The following is a 21,851-nucleotide window of genomic DNA, read 5'->3' as shown; positions in this document are numbered from 1 at the left end:
TTCTCCCCTTTCCCCCCCTACCCCGGGGTCTGTTTTCTGTGTCTATTTATTGCATCTTCTTTGTCCGCTTCAGTTGTTGTCAGTGGCACAGGAATCTGTGTTTCTTTTTGTTGTGTCATCTTGTTGTAACAGCTGTCCGTGCAGGAGGCACCATTCCTGGGCAGGCTGCACTTTCTTTAGCGCTGGGCGGCTCTCCTTACCGGGTGTGCTCCTTGCACGTGAGGCTCCCCTACGCAGGGGACACCCCAGTGGGGCATGGCACTCCTTGCACGCATCAGCACTGCGCATGGGCCAGCTGCACACGGGTCAAGGAGGCCCGGGATCTGAACCACGGACCTCCCATGTGGTAGGCAGACGCCCCACTGGGCCAAGTCCGCTGCCTAGACTACCTAATTTTATGGCTTCTTATAAAGCTATAGTAATCATGGCAATGAGATTCTGGCATGAAGAAAGACAACAGAGAGACTAGAAACAGACCCATACATATATGATCAATTAATTTTCAACAAAGGTTTCAAGACAATTCAATGGGGAAAGAACAATCTTTAACAAATAGTGCTAGAATAGGTAAGGAAGTGTTGGGGGGAAAAAAAGACATCACTAAGAAAACAGAAAAACAGGTCACAGACTAGGAAAAATCATTTGCAAGTCGATATGTAATAAAGAATGTGTATCCAGCATAAACAAAGAACTCTCAGAACTCGGTAACAATCAGACAAATATTTTATTGGGTACAATGTTTTGAAAGATATTTCATCAAAGACAATATACGGATGTACATGAAAAGATACCCAATGTCATTAGTCATTAGGAAAATGAAAATTAAACCACAATGAGATACCATTGTACACCCATAAGAACAGCTACAATTGAAAAGACTAGCCAGGCAAAGACATAGAGCATCTGGAATTCTCACACATTCAGGTGAGAGCAGAATAGTACAACCAATTAGAAAAACAGTTTGGCAGGGCATTCCATTTCCTGATATTTACCCAAGAAAAACAAAAACATGTCCACACAAAAGACTTGAACTAAAATGTTAGCAACTTTATTTGTAATAGCCAAAAACTGGAAACAACCCAAATGTCCATCAATAGGCTAATATATAAGTAAATTGTGGTAAATCCATCCATACAATTAAATGCTACTCAGCAATAAAAAGGAATACCTATTGACACACACAAGGATAAATTTCAAAATAATTTTGCTAAGTGACAGGAACCAGACAATTTAAATAATTTTAGCAAATTTATTCTTTTGCAAATTTATTTTCAAAAAATTGATCTAGAAGTAGGGGAGTTGAGATATAGGAGTCTCTAACAGGCCTTGATTTTTAAAACACCCAGCACAAGCCCTACGTAAGTTGGTAATTCAATTTTGACTTTTCTTCATACATAGAGACTCCTCATGAATCCCAAGGAGAATGGAGTAACTGACAGGATAGGTGAAAGCATCACTAGAGACCTAGGAATACCCAAATCCTATTATTATCATAACCCTACTACCCTGAATCCAAGGAACCTGAATAGAGTTATACAGTGACTGGGAGAGAGTTCATTTTTCCAGTATATGAACAACAAATGTAATGGATTTAAAGATAACACAACAGAAACCATGTCCCCATTTTCCAAATTCTTACATTGGCAGTTACTTCTTCCCTTTTATTTCCTACTTCAGTCACTAATACGGAAACTGGAAAAATAAATAAAAATGATTTGGAAATTTTATTTGTACTCTTGTCCTCCAAATTCTGTTAGCCTAACCCCAGGAGAGTTCTATTTCCTTCTTAGAGGAGTGGCTATAAGTTATCCAGAAAGAACTTCGTTTTCACTCTATTATGTACCCAAGATGCTATTACTGTCAAGATAGATCTATCCAATACCTCCAGTATATCTTCAAGGATAAATACGCAAAGTCATTTTGTCTTTTCCAGCATTTTCTCTTTAACATACTGATCATCAAGGACCACCTTATCTGATTGCTGCAAATTCCTCTTTTCTACTGTAGTTATTAACCTACTAAAGTTTAATGGGAGAAAAAAAAAAAAGAATACTCTATTAGTAGTATCTACAACTTAAAATCAGAAAATTTCCTAAAAATATCCTCCTAAAGCTGCTAATCAATAGCAAGTAAGTCCAAAGTTGATTATTCTCCTTAATCAACTGGCTTTTCAATTTGAAAGATGTATAAGCAAGACTCCACAGCAGAATCTGTTTCTTCAAATCCACCAGAAATAAAAACATCTTTGTTGCTCTAAACAAAGTCAAGTGTAAATATCTTCAGACCCAATTTGAGACAAGGTACAAGGGCAGCTATAAAATGATCAGAGATTGTTAAGAGTAAGCACATCATGAGTGTAAGGGTTCCAATCACTAACAGCAACAAAACCATCAGAAAAACTGGATTCCAACATGCTTAAATCTGAAAAAAAGCTGAAGTAACATTCTAACAACTCACACAAAATCCTTCAATTTTTTCCTTCCCTAACTTCCAACCTCAGGCTCTGCATCTGTAGTGGTGTATAAAATCAAAGAGTTGACTCTTTGATTAATATTTCACAAATACTATATCTGAATTGATCTAAGTAAAAAAGCATCTATGTATAAACTAAGAATGCCATGTTACATCAAGAAAAACACTATTCATAAAGAGGAAATAATAAAGCATATGTACCAAATTATGAACAAAAAAAAGAAAGAAAAACACTAATTCAAGAAATTGTTTGGTTTCAATATCAGAAAATTTGATAGTAGCAAAAACTAATAACTAATAAATCCTTTTCACAATGAACAATTTTTCTAATTATTTTAGCTTTTCTTATATTTCTTTGGGAAAATGTTTTTAATTAAATTGTGAACCTGAATGTTTTAGACAACATGAAAGTCTGAGAGTAACCTTTTAGCTGTCCCATATTTTTTACCTGAACCAAATTATACAACAATGCTCTAGAATTTAGATAAATATGGTAAAATATAGAGTATTAAAAACGAGTTTTACTATTCTGAGAACAAGGGTTCAGAATTTAGGAAATTCATATCTCAAACTACAAGTCTGCATTTAAAAAACATTGGAGTAAAGCAAAAAACCCTAGTAACTAAACTCTGTCTCCGACAAAATTTGATAAAGCACAAAGAAAAGTTCCATCCAGGAAAGGGTTCCAAGGTACCAACATCTTAATTCTGAAAGAATTTAAAGAAAGGTAGGGCCAGTGCTGACTCACATTGATCCAAAACAGACAGCGTTAAACAAAGGCCTAATCCTTAACTTTTTGGCATGAATAAATGCCTAACAAGGGTATCCACTCTACTCATACAAATGACTGCCAAAAAGGTGGTGTGCTTTGTATTGAGCGGAAAAGGTTTGAAGGGAAGGGGTGTCAGCTTTAAAATAGCTCCTAAAATAGTTGCTTAAAACGATAAAAGAATAAGAGAACTTACAAAGGCTTTGAGTCAAGCTTGGTTCTAGGAAAAGGACAGTTTGGCCCTATGTGAAAGCAAAAACCAGCCATTGTACAGATACCCAGATTTTGTCAGCAGAAGGAAGAGTATTGTTCATCATTTCTCACAAAGGTATCAGAGCCTTTAACTTGGATTCCTATGTTTTCTCAGCAGGTAGATACGCTGCAAAAGCAAAAAAGCAAACGAAATATAATGCTCTTTTGAATTTCAATCCTGTAGTCAAAACACCAACTTCACAAACTCATCAAAGGTCACTAAGCAGCAAATTTCCTGTTTTGTTGCTTAAACTCATTACCTACCTCCCAAACTAACCAATATAGAATTATAGAATTTCCTTCTTCATTTTGAAGCTGACAAAAGACAGTATCTACACAAAATAGTAGGAATAATACACAGTACCCAGTGTTAAGAAATGGGATTTGATGTCATTTTCTCGAAACACAGTTATACATAATCCATATTTATTATTTCTCCGTGGAAGAACTACACATCTATTTTTCTTAATAACAACAACAAAAACTACTTTGAAGTTGTTTTACAAAAAAGACAAAAGGGGAAAAGAAGATGTAATATTTGATAAATATTTATCAAAAACCCATTATATAAAAGAACTCTGTCCCCTGTTCTAAAAACCTTATATCTTACAGTCCAGGAAAGAAGATGAGAAAAATGTAAACAACTATTACTATACTGTAAACATCTATTCTCCATCTCTTTCCAAAATGTATATAAAGTTGTTTTCCACCAAGGATATATAACACTGTTTACAAATAAGAAATGTAATGAAGAACGTGTGTAAATTCCGTAAGAGAACTACTAAGAAAAACAAAATTTGAATTGAGCAGTTCTTGATCCAGTTGATCAATTCTGAAATGTATTACAAAAGAGTGTAACTTATAACTAATACTAGGGAAAATTATCATTGTGTACAATTTATTCACACAATAAATATAAATATATTGTATATATTATTGCTATCTCTATGTGCCCAGATATTATTAAAAATGATGGAAACATATTACATAGGTATGTATTGCTGTATGGCTTTATTTAGTCTTCATCCTATTGAAATATAAATGCCTCTGTCATCACTCTACTGAAAAATGTTCCCATTAAATATAAATGACTTCCTAATTTCTAAATCAATTTTCAGCCCCTTTTTCAGTGAGTTCTCAACTTGAATAGTTTCTCTGATTTTTAAAACTCAGGACCACCCTCTATTTCTTGAGACTTTCATCTCCCTTTCCTTCTGGGCCAGATTTTAAAGTAGCCTTAAGAAAGAAAGAGTTTGAATGGGAGAGAAAAGAAAGCATTCACTGAATGTCTACCATCTGCCCAGATACTATACTAGACAATTTGCATGCATTTTCACATGTAATTTCACAAGCGCACACACACACACACACACACACACAAATCAACCACATATTATTAATTATCATTTTACAGATGAAGAAGCTGCAGCCCAGAAAAGTTGTAATATATTCAGTACTGCACAGCTATTAAGTGACTGGACTGAAATTTGAATGCAGGTTAGTCTAACTAAAATCCAAGCTTCTTTTAATACACCATTACAAGTTTAATTTTTGTAAAAGAAAACACATAATATTCTTATAATCTCTGCATGTACAAAACATTTCTAAGGAAAAAACCATAAAGAAAAAGAATGACAGATTACACAACACAAAAATTTTGAAATGTTTGTAAGGCAAAGGGATGTCAAAGTCATAAAGAATTTTTATTTACAAAAAGTCACTGCAATATCTATAATGGACAATGAATTAATGATTCTAAAATGTAACTACCTCCTACAAAAAATAAATCAATTAGAAAAAAACAAACACCTCAATAGAAAAATTGGGGGCAAAAGTCATGATCACGCAAATCACAAAAGAATAAATACAATGGCCAGAAAAAATGCAAAAAAAAAAATAATTAACCCCACTAATTGCAGAAGATTGAATCATGTCCAACCCAAAAGGCATACTCAGGTTCCAGTCTCTGGTCCTGTGGGCATGAACTCATTTGTACATAAGACCTTTGAAGATTTATTAGTAAAGATACAAAAAAAGTAAATGAAGGTGAGCCTTACTCCAACATGGATGAAGTCCTTATAAGCAAAGGAAATTGGACATGGAGAGAGAACAGGGAGCAGCCAGAAGCTAGAAGTCAAGAACTTGGAAGAAAAAGAAACCACCACCATATACATTGCCATATGACAGAAAAGTCAAGGACCAAGGATTGCTGGCAGTCAGGCCCAGGACTCCACAGTGTTTGGGGAAAAATCATCACCTTCTCCTAGCCTCAAAACCAAGAGTCCACAAATTCAAATCGTTTAGGCTAACCCATTGCATGATATTATTTAAGCATCTAAAAAACTAAAACACTATATTAGTAAAATAATTTCACATTTTAAAATATATTTGACTTTATTATCAGAATGGCAAAAACTGCTAATATAGGTAAGAATTGAGAAGAAAAGTACAAAGGTGTATTTAGAAGTCTTTTCACTGGATTTGTGTTGATAAATTACTAAGATTATAGAAATTACGTGTCAACAGTATAGGATTAAATAAATCATTTATGAACATCCATAAAATGGATTACAATTCAGTCATTAAAAAGCATGAGATGGTGGAGCAGGTATAGTTCCATGGCTGAGCACGTGCTCTGCATATACAAGGTCCCAGGTTCAATCCCTGGTACCGCCACACACACACACCAAAAAAAAAAAACAAACCAAAAAAAAAAAAAACCATGAGGTGTGGGGATGTAAAAGGGGTATAGCCACTTTGAAAATCAGTTTGGTAGTTCCTCAAAATGTTAAAGAAAGAATTACCATATGACTCAGCAATTCCACTTTTAAGTATCTACCTGAGAGAAATGAAAACATTAGTCCATGAGAAAAAGCATACATCAATATTCATAGCAGCACTATTCACAATAGCCACAAAATGGAAACAACCCTAATATCTATCAGCTGAAGAATGGATAACCAAAATACGGCATACACATGACTGAACACTATTCAGCCACAAAAAGGAATGAACTGTTATATGCTACAAAATGGATGAACCTGGAAAATATTACCCTAAGTCAAAAAAAAAAAATGTCCAGAATAAGCAAATTCATAGAGAAATTAGATTGGTGGGTTGCGAAGGGATGGGGGAGTTTGGGGAATTAGGATTAACTGCTAATAGGTACTGCATTTCTTTTTGGGATGATGAGAAAGTTCTAGAATTAGATACTGGTGGTAGTTCAAAACGTAGTGAATATACTAAAAATCACTTAAGGGTACACTTGAAAATGATGAATTCTGTTATATGACGTATACCCCAAATTTTAAAAGGCTTAATTTTTTTAAAGCATTAAGTATATTATATGCATTTATGGAAAACTGACCATGATATATCATTTAATGAAAAAGTTGAAGAACAATACATAAAAGTGTATTTAAGTGGTATATAAGCACATACTGCCAAATATATATATATAATAATAAAAAACTATGTTCCTCAGTATCCTTTAATTTTTTTTTTTTTTACAAAGAACATGTATTACTTCTAAAAGCAGACATGAGCAAAAAAAGAAAGAAAAGAAAATTAGCATCTGCAAAGAAAAGCACATAAATATTGCAAAAATACAAAGATAGAATAAAACCAGGAGGTACATAGACTTCAGGGAATCTATGAATTTGTATAGGAAAAAAATTACAACTTTACTTCCACCAATCTTTAGTTCAAATGTAGATTTCCTTCAATTAGACCTATATAATTTCAATAGCAATAACTGTGATCTTTGTCACTAACAAATTAAATTTTCATATCACATTATAGTTGTTAAAGATATTTCAAAATATCATCGACACACATCACTACTTCAAAATTATGGCAGTTATTAGACTTGCTGCCAGATCTTGTTATTTAAATGCAATAAAGAAGTATATACATTACTGTATCACAAATTTGTTTTTACATTTTTTGGTATTTCAATATCATAGGTTTCTCTGTAATTCTATTTATTTTCTTTCATTTGTTTAAAATCCATAGCCCCAAAGGTTAAGAATCTACATATTAGAGGCAGGAAGGAAAACATTTCTCAGGCAGGAAGTGAGACCAATCTAATTATTCAGGCATAAATTGGGGTCTAAATTCAGGAAACAAAAGAAATCACTCCAATTTTAATCAATTTGTCTAATACAACACTCAAAAATTTTCTTCTCCAAACTGTCTCCTCCTGATTTCTCAGTGACCAATGACTTCTTCCTTCATGTTCAATTACTTATATCACTTATAAGCTTTCCTTTCTACCCCAACTGATACAGATCTATTTCTTGACTTATAAATTTATATTTTAATTCCTAAAACAAAAAAGAGCCTCCCTCCTTCTGTTTCCATCTCCTCAAATGATTCTGCATACCTCAACCAGATTAATCTACTTAAAAAATCATTTTCACTTTGCCAGTAACCCTCTCAAAACCATTCAATGGCTCCTAATTGTCTTTAGAAGTAGCAATGATAGTTATGAGATTCTAGACCTACATTTGTAGTCACTATCATCCTGTCCTTAAAATTCTCACAGTCTAATGGAAAAGCAGAGATATAAGCCAGATAAATACAGACAATGTGATAAGTGCTATGAAAGAGGAATACACAGGATGCTAGGGAAGCATAGAGAAAGAACATAAAGCAAAGACCAGAGATGCCAGGTAAGGTTTTCCAGAGTAGGGATCATCTGAGGTGAATTATTAAAGAAGTTAGCAAAGTCATAAAGTTTAAGGTATTGTAGGCATGATTAAAGCATAGACCAGGCTACAAGCTACTAGGTATGGGTTAGGCTAGGAAATGTTACCAGAGAAGGAGTAATAAACAATAAAACTGGAAAGGGAAGCAAGGAAAAAAGCATGATGGGCCTTACATATAATGCTATGAAATCTGCATTTCATTCTGAAAACAATATAGGGAAGCGGATTTGGCCCAACAGATAGGGCATTTGCCTAACACATGGGAGGTCCAGGGTTCAAACCCAGGGCCTCCTGACCCATGTGGTGAGCTGGCCCACGCGAAGTGCTGATGCACTCAAGGACTGCTGCCCCACGTGCAAGGAGTGTGCCCCGTAAGGAGAGCCGCCCCACATGCAAGGAGTGCGCCCCATAAGGAGAGCCGCCCAGCATGAAAAAAGTGCAGCCTGCTCAGGAATAGTGCAGCACACACGGAGAGCTGACACAGCAAGATGACGCAACAAAAAGAGACACAGATTCCAGGTGCCACTGACAAGAATACAAGCGGACACAGAAGAACACACAGCGAATGGACACAGAGAGGAGACAACTGGGGGGGAGGCAGGGAAGGGGGGTAGAAATACATAAAAAATAAATTAAAAAAAAAAATGAAAGCAATAGAAAGCAGCAGGATATTCTGGAAAATACACAGGTTTAGAAATTTCAATGACCTAAAATGAATTCTAGCTCTGTCAATTACATGTACATAACCATCATCAAATTTACCTCTCCAAGCTTCAATTTCCTCAACTATAGAATAAGGATTAATAACATGAACTATGCCAGGACTGTTAACGGGGAGAAATGAGATGATGTATGTAAATCTAGCACAGAGATCAGTCTGACTGGTCAGCAAAAATGTCTTTAACATTTTTAAAGGACTGTTAGGATTGTTAAACAAAATAATAAAACAAGAATAACAAGACAGAGATCTTATGTGGCCTACAAATCCAAAATATTTACTATCTGGCCCCTTACAGAAAAAAAAACACTGTGTCTCCTCTCCTAGCACATAGCAGGCAAGCCATAAATAGTAACTATTATTATTATTGAATGATTTTAAGAATAGAATTTCAGCAGTCTAATGGATTTTAGGATTTCTCTGGTAACAATGTATCTAAAGGAAGAGAAGTTAAACAAGCAATAAGGGAAGTTGAAAGACTATCAAGGAAGATGTTGCAGTAATCCATTAGTTTTACCTTCCTTCTCTTAACCATAAAGCCAAGATCAACTTCTATCTCCTCTCTTATTTACAGCTTTAGTTACAAAAGAATGTGTACTCTGTATGTTATAGCACTTAATGTTCTTTTGTCACTTAGCACATTCTGTCTTCAATTATTTGCTGTCTGTCCAGGCTTAAAGGTCTTATAAACAGAATTAAGTGTTTTGGAATCAAACAGACATAGTTTTAAATATTGATTCTACCAATACTTAAGATTTGTAACCTTGGGCAAGTTATTTAACCTCTCACAATTTCTAATAAGTAAAAACAATAAAAATTAGCATATATTGAGATAAAAACTATTATCTCCCTATTACAGATGAGGAAAATGAAGCAAGAAGTTTAAAAAAAAGTTTCCTAAGAACTAAAAAGTGGAATATCATAGGCTCACAGGAGAGTAATACTGTATATCTCACAAGATTTCCACGAAGAATAATTTACATTACATATTTAAAGGAAGAAAGAGCTTTTCACAGTAGTGCTAGAGCACTTAGTAGGTCAATAAATATTAGTTGTGTTCCCTAGTTGGACTCCATTTTAAACTTCTTTATAGTCCAGAGAACACAGAATACAAGAGCCTGTACAACATAGAAGCTTAATACATATTTATTAATAGACTAAGATACTTTTGGTGATTCAAATTCTTGTCACGTTTCAAGGTTACCACTATGTACAAAAAACTCAAACATTATACTGTTTCACACATTTATATGTAGATGTTGTAAAACTGCACTAAATATGAACTTAGTGCAGAACATTCCCTGGAGGCAGTGTTTTGTTTTCTTTAAATATGAACATTATAATCAGACAGAAACAGGTACACACAGAAAGCCAAAGTTTTTATATGAAAAACATTAAATTTAGTATAGCCTAAATTTAGTTCTAGTCTTTTAGCAGTATTTGTAACAGGTATTCTATAGCTCTAACCTATGCAACCCATTTACAGAATCTATTTACCCAATACGGGAAAAGAAAAACAAAAAGATTCTACACTGTTAAGATTACAAAAAGGTTTCCTCTGCAAAAAGATACATGTGTGTGTGTGGAAGTGTTAGAACCTCTACAAATGCCCAAAATTACCAGAGCTCTAAATTCAGTGTGAATGATTAGTGTTTCACACAGTGATCTACTTTTTCACTTCAAAAAATTAGAAATATATTTTATCTGTAATGAAATTTTTAAGTGGCCTGAAAAAAAACTAATGAAAACCAATACCACAATACCCAAAAGAAAACAAAAATAGTATTGCCACTTGTCAATTCTGCCTTACGAACAGGAAGACACTTAGCTAACGCCAAAGTTACATAAACTTCTGAAGCCCCTGACTTAGACAAAAAAAAATTTCTTAAGTAACTATTGAATCAGAATGTGACTGCACAGAAATGCAATTAAAATTTCAAATACTAAACAAAAGATAATCATATCAAATGAAACATAACTTAGGAAATCTTCCTAAGATTTCTATTACATTTTTTTAAAACTCCATAAAGAAAACTTACCAAAAAAAAAAAAAAATTGATGCTGAATTTTTTTTTGGGGGGGGGGCCTGAGGAAGGAATCACTTAACAGTCAGGTTCATGTTATTAAAATATATTAGATTAAATATGGAATTTTTTTTTGGTATTCTTTATTAAACACATTCCCAAAGGTTTGCTCCCTTCTTTTTAATTCTACAGTTAGCACATCATTTATGATTTAGTATTTTCCATACTTTCTGTATCTCCCTCCAACCTAGCTATCAAACTACTTAGAAAAAAAAAAATTCTCCACACTCTTTATAGTGAATATTTTTCAAATGAACATATACTTTCCGCTGGTCAAGAAACCTAAATTATTCAAAAAGACTTTTGTAAAGGATTAAGTACCCTCCAAAATGTGTGCATGAATTGATGGCAGGATGATAAGAGACCATGAAAGAAGCCAGGTGGGGAAGAAAAGAGGCAGAGGAGGAGAGGAAAAAAGAAACCTAGCTCTTTTCCGAACAAGCTAAGCATTTTCTGCCACTCATTACTGAACTATTCCATTAACAACTTCACTCTTCTAATCCACATTTCATACTTCCTTGAAAACTCAAGCCTAACATTTCCTTCATGATAAAGACATTCAACAAACTAGAAATGGAAGACAATTTCCTCAAACTAATGAAGAGCGTCTATGAAAAACCCCTACCACTAACATCGTATTTACTGGTGAAGTACAAATATTTTCCCCATAGAATCAGACATAAGACAAGCATATCGGCTCTTGCTACTTCTTTTCACCACTATCCTAGAGGTTCTCATCAGGGCACTTAGGCAAGAAAATTAAAGAAATTGCACTGATTGAAAAGCAAGAAATATCTACCTCTATTTGCAAATAACATGATCTGGTATATACAGAAAATTCTAAAAAATCCATAAAAAACTATCAGTATAAACAAACAAGTTCTGCAGGACTGGGGATACAAGATCAAAGGTACAAAAGTCAATTGTATTTTCAAGCACTTTGCAATGAACAATCCAAAAATAAAACTAAGAAAATTCTATTTACAATGGCATCTAAAAGAATAACATTTAGTAATAAATGCAACAAAGGCAATACAAAACATTTTCTCTTAAAACTACAAAATATTGAATTAAAGATCTAAATAAATTTTTTTTTAATCCTGTGTTCGAAGACAAGGACTTAATATTGTTAGGAAAAAGGACTTAATATTGTTAAGATGGCAACTCCTTAAATCGATCCACAAATTCAACACATTCCATACCAAAATCTCAGCTGGTTTCTTTGTAGAAATTGACAAGCTGATCCTAAAGTTCATATCGAAATTTAAGGGACCTAGAATAGCCAAAACAATCTTGAAAATGAAGAACAAGTTAGAGAAAACATGCTTCTTGACTACAAAGCTATAGTCAAAGCTATAGTAATCAAGACTGTATGGTACTGGCATGAAGACAGACATACAGATTAATGGAACAGAAAGTCCAGAAGTAACCTTCACATTCACAGTCAACAGATTTTCAACAAGTGTGCCTAGGCAATTTGACGAGAAAAGGCTAATTTTTTCAACAAATGGTTCTGGGACAACTGGATACTCACATGCAAAGGAATGAAGTTAAACTGCTACACATCACACTATATACAGAAATTATCTCAAAATGGATCAAATATCTAAATATAAGAGTTAAAGCTATAATATAAAACTCAGGACAATACACAGGGGTAAATCTTTATGGCCTTAGATTAGGCAAAGATTTTTTGATATGATACCAAAAGTACAAGCAACAAAAGAAAAAAATATTGGACTTCAATATTAAAAGCTTTTGTGCTTCAAAGGACACTATCAAGAGTAAAATAACCCAAAGAATGGGAGAAAATATTTGCAATCATAAATATGGTAAGGGGCTTGTATCTACAAGAACTCTTAGGACTCAATAATAGAAAGGTAACTCAATTTTAAAACGGGCAAAGGATCTGAAGAAACATCTCTGCAAAGAAGATATACAAATGGATAATAAACACATGAAAAGATGCTCAATATCATTAGTCACCAGGGAAATGCAAACCAAAATCACCAAAAGATATCATTTTATACCCTTAAGGTGGCTAGAATCAAAAAGACAGATGATGACAAGTGTTGATGAAGATGTAGAGAAATTGGAGTCCTCACACACTGCTGATGGGAATGTAAAATGGTGTAACGAATGTGGTAAACGGTCTGGAAGTTCCTCAAAAGATTAAGCATAGAGGTACCATACGATACAGCAATTCTACTCCTAGGTATATACCCTATTAGAATTGAAAACCTTTGTCCACACAAAAACATGTACATGAATGTTCATAGCAGCAGTAGGCACAATATCCAAAAAATGGAAGCAACACAAATATCCATCAACTGATGGATAAACAAAATGTGATAATACATCCATACAGTGGACTATTATGCAGCCATAAAAAGAATGTAGTATTACATGCTACAACATGTATGAACCTAGATAACCTTATGCTAAATGAAGCCAATCACAAAACATGAAACATTATATGATTTCATTTATATGAGATGCCCAAATAGGTATACAGATAGAAAAGAGATTAGTAATTGCCTAGAACTGAGCAGATGAGGGAATGGGGAATGACTCTAAAGAGCAGAGGGTTAATTTTGGTGATGAAAATGTTCAAATTTGATTATGACAATGGTTGCACAACTGTGAATATACTAAAAGTCAATGAATTGTACACCTTGTATGGGTAAATCTGATGGTATGTGAATTATATATGCAAAAGCTGTGACCAAAAAAATTTTTTTAAACCTCAACCCATCCTTTAAAAAGTCCCTAACCCACCCATCTTTACATACATTCTGAGAGGGAAATAAAATGTAAACAGTTTACACCATATTGGTTTACAACTGTATATTTACAGTTTTGATATAAATGATATGTTTTATCTCCCTTAGCTATGAATTATAAGCTTCACAAAGGTTTTATCTTTTTTCTTACTTTTCATTCAAAAGCAGGTATAATAATGAGAACACAGTGAGTTCTCAAATAAGGTTTTTAATTTTTAAAAATGCTAAATATCAGAAATCTGTTGCATAGAGAGGTTAAACAGAATACTCAAAAATCCTCCTTTTTGGGAATATACACAACTCCCCACGTCCTTAACCTAACTCTTTAGAATAGAAGCAAGCAAAAGTGACAGAAACCTGAGTTTTCACATTACAATAATCTTGGGCAATAAAAGAATAAGTTGTGATTCAAATACAACTAAAGTTGTCCAGAGATAAAACTCATTTAGTAGATTAGAGGTTCAATGTTCCTGCAGCTAGTCAAAGAGTGCTGTAGTATTTTCATCATGAAGCATGAACACAGGTTGATAATTAAGTCTTCGTTATTTACTCGATGGTTTTAATGTTCTTTCTAGGTTAAGGCACGCATATATTACAATGACATAAGAATTTTAAAAACCTGCAACAGCAAACAATAAAATATGATAAGGTCCTATTAAATGATACACCTTTAAAACATAAACAATAATAATGCTATATCCCAACAACAGAGAAAAAAAAAATTCAAAAATTGTATTTCCTATGAAATCAGAACCCAAAAACTTAAATTCAAAGTCTTGCCCTACTGATGTCAACTAATTTCAAAGTACAAAAATACAAAAAGAAATAACTCAACGCAAGAACTCAGTACGCCACAATGACAAATCAATAACTAGAAAAGGACAGACCCAGTAAAGATTATAAAATCCAACTGTAATGTCTGTAAAAATTATATCCTTAAATAGCTGAATTTCAACTGTCATTCAAACACTCATTTCCCTCCTCCCACAGCTTATGCCTGCACAGGCGCTCTCTCTTACGTGCAAGCCGCATGCACACACATTTTTACTCTAGGACAATATAGATTCCAAGGAAAGCAATTCTTAAGTATTATGTTACCTTTTAGACATAATTTCATTAACATATAGTACCAGCTAAAATAACATCATCAAATGCCTCTTGTGGCAGAGACCACCAAGGTGTTCACCAGTCAGGGACTACATTTTCCCTACCGTTTACATTCCAACCAGGCCCTCTGATAAATGCTCACTGAAGAACTGTGGCCAGATGTTGGTCACTTTAAGTCTAGGGATTCTCAAGAAATGGTCTGTGGACAACATGCAGTAGTACTCCAGGGCCCTAGGGAATGATGGAGATACAGATGGAAGGAAATCGAGTCCCTAAATTACCACATGAAAAAAAGCCACAAGACTGCTAACCAGGAGCACCTGCCCTGGAGTTTTCTGTGAACAAAAAATAAACGTCTATGTGTTAAAATTACTGAAATCTAGGACTGTTTTACTGCCCTGGTTAGCATTACCCAAACTAATACATGACAAATCCTTATGTATTTTCAATTCCCCCAATTAAAGGTATTTATAACAGACATTTTGGAAACGGTTTAAAAGTTCATTTAAGTAACATTAAATTTTAAAGCCCAATTTTCCACCTTGGTTTTGTTGCAACGTAATTTCTTCAGCCTAAACACGATAGCCTGTTCACCACTGCCCAAATATCTTAGGAGTTCAATATTATCTGTTTTCATGATTACAGAGAAATAGTCTATCCAATTCTCCCAAATTAAAAAATTATGAAACATCCATAGCCCACCCCCACCCCCCACCAGACAGCTCCCTCATCTGTCTACACATTGTTTTTTTTTTCCCCCCTCTCTCACTGTTTGCTTGCTTTTTCTTTATGAGGCACCTGAACCAAACCCAGGACCTCCCATGTGGGAGATCGGCACTCAACTGCTTGAGCCACATCTGCTCCCAATAAAGCATTTTAAAATACTATAATTCATAATGTTTAATGAAAAGTATTAAATACCTATTGATGGGGAAATTTCACTTTTATTTCATTGTGTTTAAGGTATTAGAAATGACCATTTGTGGTATTTACAGTAAGGTTTCTTTCTTTACATAATACCATATGGCAGATGTTATCCATTGTAAATACACATACACCTACCACATGCACACTTTATTTTATATATATGTAATATATGTTATAATTTTTGTGATTTATTAGATATTTTTTAAAAAATAAAAGATTAACATTGCTGATATAAACAATAATGATTTGAGGCCTAATTGGGAAACCTGGCATTTGTAAAAGGGATGTTCTCAACTTAAACCAATGAAACTCCTCCCACATTCTCTTCATGCTGCCTTCATCAAAAAAGTATTTTTTAATCCTTTAATTAACCTCTCAATTGCCTTTACTTTGAACTCCATACCATTCTTATTTTCACAATATAATGCCACAATATAGTTAAAATTTAATGAACAACACATTTATTACTCCACACATAGTACTAAGAATGCGAGCTTATTGAAAGGTAAGTATACGCAGGATTTTAGTTTATAATCAGGAAAATAAGTTTCGTTCACTGGAATTTGTCAACATAAACTAAAAGAATTATACAGCAATTTTTGTGGCACTTACACTTTGTGGATCTATACAAAGTAAACTCTGGTTCCTTGGTCCTTTTTAACGCTTGATTATATTGGAACTTGTATGTCCTATATGTAACTTAAAATGTTTTTTTCCCAGGACTACATAGCAAGAACTAGTAAAATGAGTAATGAAACAGAAAGATGGGCTATTTGCAAATATGAAATAAAAATTAAGTATGGCTATTCTCTATAAACTATTGAAATAGTATACTATTCAATAGCCTAACATACAACATTCGAAAGTTGCTTGCATATGTATACACCTTACATATATCAAAACTCTGAAATGTTCTGTTTTGCTTTTAACTTACAGTTACATAATATTTGCTCTATGTAACTGAGTGTTTGTACTTACAAATGTTTTTCAATGCCCATAGTCAGTGCTTCAGGAGGAGGAACTAAAATTCAACTAAACAATTACTATGTGCCAAACATGTTTCCTCATTCTATCCTCATAATTATCATACTATTAAGGTATTATTATTCCTCTGTTGCAGATGAGAAAACTGGGACTTACAGACATAGCTACCTTCTCTAAAGGTCAAACAGCTAAGAAAAATGGCACAGCCAGGGTTCTGAGGTCTGTATAACAAGTCCTTTTTCTGCTAAACTGCATATGTAAATTTGTTTTTTCCAGTAGCGGAAAGAGAAAACAGCTCTCCACACCCTCTCCCCTTCCCAATTCCCGGGGAACAGCAAGCACTATTTCTTGTAAGACCAGGTTCAGAGAGGAGCAATATCTGGCCATTTATACAGAGTATTGTACTAAGATTACAAGTCTGTATCAGGACTTTACAGAGTTCTAGCTAAATGAGCTAACTAGATCCAAATGGAAAGGAGGCTGGGTAGATAAAATAAGCCAGCAAATAATTATCCAAATATCATTTATATTTAGTTTTAAAATGCACTGTATGCCTATTGGTGGCAGATTTAGCTTTATAATTGCGTTTTGCTTACATACTTTCAAAATAGTTTTCCAGGAGCACACACAGAGTAGACAATAGAGGCGACCTCACCTGTGAGGAAACTGTGAGGAAAAGGTGTCTGCTGTGCATTGACTACCTTGACTGACAGTTGGGATAACTAGAGGCAATTAGGCAGTCGCTCCTAAAATGCAGTACTGTGCTTTCAAAGTGTACAAACGTCTCGGCTAAACTCCCAGAACACAATTCATCTAATCAGCCTAAGCTAAACAATCGGCAAAGTTAAGAAGATGACAGCTCCAGTAACTTCCTCTTCCTCACCAACCTCCCTCAGCTTGGCGTGTACACGCCATTCCCCCTAGGAGGCAGGATAAAACAATTTCAAATGCACAAAATCGATCCAATCCCACCAATACCATAGGCCAGGAAGGCCAACTTCCTTTTCTTCCCCCGCCCCTCCAAGAAAAATTTAACAAAAAAAAAAAAAAAAAAGCATACATTTTTCCAATGATGAAGTATTTGCAAAGAAAAGCGCAAATATTTATTCAGTCCCTCCACCCACCCTTACGGCAGGGATGAGAAGGGACCTCGACACCGCGTAGCCCTGAGATTTACGGCTTTGATTCACTTTCCCTCGGTTCTCACCGCTCGACAGAGAACGCTAGCAGTTCCAACGCCAAAATAAGTCTTCCCCGCTCCCTCCCGCGACGCGGGGCGGGGGGAGGGGCAGGGGGGACCGGAATCGCAGCGTCCCGCCTCCGATCCTCACCTGCCCGGGCCGAAGGCAGCACCCTGGGCCCGCGCCGGCCCGACGTCCGGCAGGCTTCCCGGGTGGCTTCCCGGGTGGCTGGCGGGAGGCGGGCTGGCGGGCGCCGGGACGGTTAGGCCGCGCTGCAGACTGGCGCGCTTCCTGCCGCGGCCGGGGGAACGGCGGCGCTAGCCGGGCCGCAGCTTTCCGGACCCGGTCTCCGTGCGTCTGCGGCACACACATACCCTCCTCGGCCCGGCCCTCGCCAAGCAGCTCTCACCTACGAGGCTCTGGGTCCCTCGGCCACAGAGGGTGAGGGACACGCCACTCGGGGTTCCCGAACACACGGAAACCCTCTCCCGGAGTCCTGGGCCCTAGACGTGTCCCCACACACCCCAACCCAACACACCCCGGAACCTTCGCTCGCCTCGCGACAGAAGACACCGGTCAGTCCCATCCGCCCTCTCCACTCACTCGACACACACCCACTCGCGATGGGTCCTCGGACCTTCTCCCGACCGCCAAGGTCCCAACTCGCACACTCACAAACACATTTGTCCCTCTGCCACCTCAGTTCCCCGAGGGCGCTCTCCCTCGTCCTAACACCCGTGATCCTACTCGGAGACACAGAAATACTCTACCTCATTCTCTTCTTCTTGCCCAGAAGGAGCAACAGCAGCCATTTCCCGGCGGTAGGGGAAACACACAAACACGCGCGCGCGCGCACCCGGCCCCCACAAATGCTTCCCCTCCAGAGCCGCGGCCGCAGACGCAAACACAAACACCCACGGGCGGGCCTCGCTCCCGCCCGCCAGGATGGGGAGCTGCCGCGGCAGGCAGGGCCCGGGCTCGCGAGCGGCCGGGTGCGCAGAGCGCCCGGGCCCGGAGTCGCCGAGGAGACTGCACCCCCTTCTCACCTGCATTCAGCGCGCCGGGGTCCGGGCGGCGGCGGCGACGGCGGCGGCGAGGCGGCTGGTGCTGGTGCTGCGGCGGCGGGGGAGGCGGCGGCGGCGGTGGCGGCGGGGCTGAGGGCAGCAAAGACATGCAGGCAGCCCGCCGGGGGGAGAGGCACCGGCCGGAGGGGACGCGGGGCGGGCAGGCCGGGCCGGGCCGCCTGGAGAACGGCAGAGGCGGCGGCGAGGAGAGCGGCTGGAGGGGACGAGAAGGAGACGGATCAGGAGACTAGGAGGGAGATTAGGGCCGCGCCGCCGGGCTTCGAGGACGGTAACCCCGGGCGCGCAGGAGGGGCCCTGCGGCCGCCGACGAGAAGGCCCCCGCCGGAGGAAGCTGCGCCCCACCAGCCGCCGGAGCCGCTGCTTTTACTTCAGGAGCCGCGCAGAGCCTGGCCTTGGCCTTGGCCTCTTGGCGCTGGAGCTGCCGCCGCTGCGGGGGTTGTTGCTGTGCCTGCTGCCGCCGAGGCCGAGCCTGCTGTACAGAGACGCCAGCTTTCGGGGCCTTCGCTAGCACCCACACACGTTCACACCCCCGAGAGCCGGGGGAGAGGCGTCCGGGCGATTTCGGTATTGAGATTAATAACAAGGTGCAGAGAGTACGAGAAGGAGGAGGGTTGATTGACGTGGAGGGGATGGCGGGAGTCAGTCACTCCCCTGCGCGGAGGGGTGGGGTGAGGGGAAGGAGGCGGAGCAGCGCCGGGGCGGAGCGCCAGCGCCCTGGCCTGGCCCCGCCCCTTGGGCGTTGTGTAGTGTAATGTCGTGCTGCGCATGCGCTTGCTGTTGGCAGCTCTCTTTTCCCTTGTCTTTTTTACGCTGTTTTCTTTCTTTTCTTGGTGAGAGTGACAAGCAAGGCTGGAAAGGTTGGGGTGTCAAAAACACGCATACATCAGGCCATGCTGACGAAACCGCCTCGTCCTGTTTTCTTGAGTGGACTCGGTGATGTTTACTGCGCGCTCGCCCAAGGCGGCCTGACAGCGGAGCCGAGTGCTGGGCTGAGTGGCTAAGAGACTCCAGGTGAGGTGAACGAAGACAATGCTTCCTGACATCTTCAGTGGACTTTTTTAAAATGTGGAACATCTGTGAGTTGTGTAGTGAAAGGTAAATAAAAGAACCTGTGACGCTCTGCGGTAACCCCATCCCGTTTTCTAAAATTTCCCTTCTCGCGATAAAATTGCCTTTGGCAGTTTATCTGGGCCAGCTACGGAATGATAACATTAAAATGTAAACTAGAAATAATCATGTTTACTTGGTGAATGTGGTCTATTTGGTGAATGTGGTCTTGACATTTTAGTTTCCTGGGATTTACCTTTGTTTTTGTGGGTCAGTTTCTGCTCTTACCACCAACAGTTCCAACAAATGTTATATCGGCTCTAGAGACTGAATACTGCTGTTGCAGTTTTGCACAGTTTCAATTTCTCAATGCATGCTTCGGGCTTGTGTATTGGTCAAGGATATATTAGTAGTGTTCAGTATATTTCCCCCCACGGGGTGGTGGTTAACACACCAAGCACGTTGTGCTGGCTACAGTTAATCTTAGAGACTCTGTTACTGAATTAAAACGTCTTCATCCCTTGAAGAAAAAAAAAAGGTGCGGTGAAAATACTATTCATTGAACCAGAACTGAAAAACTATTAAGAACAATTGCATCACTTTCGTCTTTGTCGCTGGAAAGTGTGAGCGAGAGAATGAGTGAGTGGGTGAAGTTCCTCAGAACAGATAAGTCCACTGACTTTTATTTTGTTTTCCATGAATGTTGTTTCCCTTTCCCTCCTGAGCAACAGCACACCATTCCAGCTTCTGTAATAGTTGTCAAAATGGCCTTAATCCAGGAAGAAGTCTCACTCATTCCCAACTGTCTTTACACTGACAAATGAGTAATTACCTTGAGCTTTGTAAGCAAAAAGCCAAACTAGCAATTTCAGGATCTGGAATGGTAAACCTGCCTTAATAGCACCTTGCCACAGAATTTCCCCTTGGCACACAAACTCTCCTCCCTGAGAAATACTATCAAATATTGAAGAAAAGAGATTAAAACCTGAAAAAGTGTAAATCAAATTGTTATATTCTCGTAGATTTAAGTTTCTACATACTTATAGATACATAGATCTCTAGCTATTCATCCATACAATAAATCAACATCTATGGAGAGTGAATTGTTATAGACACTGTATTTGGCAATGGAAATAGAAAGTCAAGCATATTTAGGTCCTATCCTTATGTAGCTCACAATCATTGTAGGGGAAACAGTTACATAAACAGGGTATTCTTACAAAGCAAACCAGAAATGAAAGTATGAATGGTGACACAAAATTAATAGTCATAGCAATGCCTAACAAGATAAAGCTGATATAACAGCACTGACATTTTCACTTGAGCCATATTATACCTGCCACCTTCACAGGCTAATTAGCACTAGGGACTGGGGGTAGGAGAAGGGGGTGGGCAACTTTGGATGTTAAAGCACTAATTCGTGGTGGGGTTTGCTCATCCTGAAGCTCAGGTTTATATATGGGATATTCATTATTGACCTGTTAATTTAAATAATAAATGCATCACAATCTATTAAAAGGAAAATAATTGTAACATTTAGAATTAAGAATAATGCATCTTATTATAAAAAGATCAACTGAATATAGTTTAAATAGAGTCTGCTCTCAAGGGTATTCCCTTTAAACCATACAAATAGATTGATCACTATAAACAAAAGGAAAGCAATACATTTATATATTAACTAGCATAACTATTATCTGAAAAAAGATTGCTGTTTTTCTCATTTTTAAATA

At 37.7% G+C, this 21,851-nt stretch overlaps 1 protein-coding gene across 3 annotated transcripts in view; it reads right to left on the bottom strand.

The window, feature by feature from the left end:
• The window catches only part of CNOT6L (CCR4-NOT transcription complex subunit 6 like), a 118,662-nt gene extending 98,921 nt beyond the window's left edge, over nucleotides 1-19,741 (bottom strand). The window contains exon 1 of one of the 3 annotated variants that reach the window (XM_058296548.2): nucleotides 19,033-19,741. Coding sequence is in view for 1 of the 3 variants with exons in the window: in XM_058296547.1 (XP_058152530.1) it covers nucleotides 18,757-18,761 (5 nt within the window). In the remaining 2 variants the exon portion in view is untranslated. Of the gene's footprint in view, nucleotides 1-18,756; nucleotides 19,000-19,032 lie in introns of those variants that run through there. The other 2 variants (XM_071215922.1, XM_058296547.1) reach the window with 2 other exon arrangements.
• Between the last annotated feature and the right edge of the window lie 2,110 nt (nucleotides 19,742-21,851).

This window comes from Dasypus novemcinctus, chromosome 1, assembly GCF_030445035.2.
Source record: "Dasypus novemcinctus isolate mDasNov1 chromosome 1, mDasNov1.1.hap2, whole genome shotgun sequence".
Classification (NCBI taxonomy): domain Eukaryota; kingdom Metazoa; phylum Chordata; class Mammalia; order Cingulata; family Dasypodidae; genus Dasypus; species Dasypus novemcinctus.
This window is presented reverse-complemented; position numbering and strand designations above follow the sequence as displayed.